This window comes from Solanum tuberosum, unplaced genomic scaffold (genome assembly GCF_000226075.1).
Source record: "Solanum tuberosum cultivar DM 1-3 516 R44 unplaced genomic scaffold, SolTub_3.0 contig03762, whole genome shotgun sequence".
Lineage (NCBI taxonomy): Eukaryota > Viridiplantae > Streptophyta > Magnoliopsida > Solanales > Solanaceae > Solanum > Solanum tuberosum.
The window spans coordinates 1-549 of NW_006244768.1; the positions used below are offsets into that span (position 1 = coordinate 1).

Genomic DNA, 549 nt, shown 5'->3' on the forward strand with positions numbered 1-549 from the left:
AGCTTATCTGAATGATCTCCCTGATAATGACTTCAACGCTATTTTCAAATCGATTCCATCCTTCTATCCGAATCTCAAAGAAGCAAATTGTTTCGTATCAGGCATTCCTGGTTCCTTTTATGAGCGGCTATTTCCTAGCAAAAGCTTGCACTTGGTTCACTCATCTTATAGTATTCATTGGCTCTCTCAGGTATCATACCAACTCTTTCTAGTTCTGGTCTTTTGTCATATTTTACTAGATATACTGAAACAATATGTAGGCTCCAGAAAAGATTGAGAACAACAACAACATATACATAGCAAGGACAAGTCCTCCTCAAGTATTTGAAGCTTACTTGAATCAATTTGACAAAGATTTCTCAAGGTTTCTGCAATTGCGCTCCGAGGAGATAGTAACTGGTGGACACATGGTTTTAACATTTATGGGAAGGAGCATTCCTGATCCCTATGGAAGTCACTGTGCCTCTCTGGATATTCTATCAAACTCACTCATTGATTTAATACATGAGGTTCACTTCGATCTACTAACATCTTGTTTTCTTAATGTAA

General features: G+C 37.5%; 1 protein-coding gene across 1 annotated transcript; it reads left to right on the forward strand.

Moving 5' to 3' along the window:
* Positions 1 to 4: 4 nt before the first annotated feature.
* Positions 5 to 542, forward strand: LOC107059451 (salicylate/benzoate carboxyl methyltransferase-like; the record flags this gene model as incomplete). The annotated part of the gene is made up of 2 exons (XM_015305954.1): positions 5 to 190; positions 261 to 542. Coding segments are annotated over 2 exons (468 nt in total), but the record flags the coding sequence as incomplete, so codon positions are not given.
* Between the last annotated feature and the right edge of the window lie 7 nt (positions 543 to 549).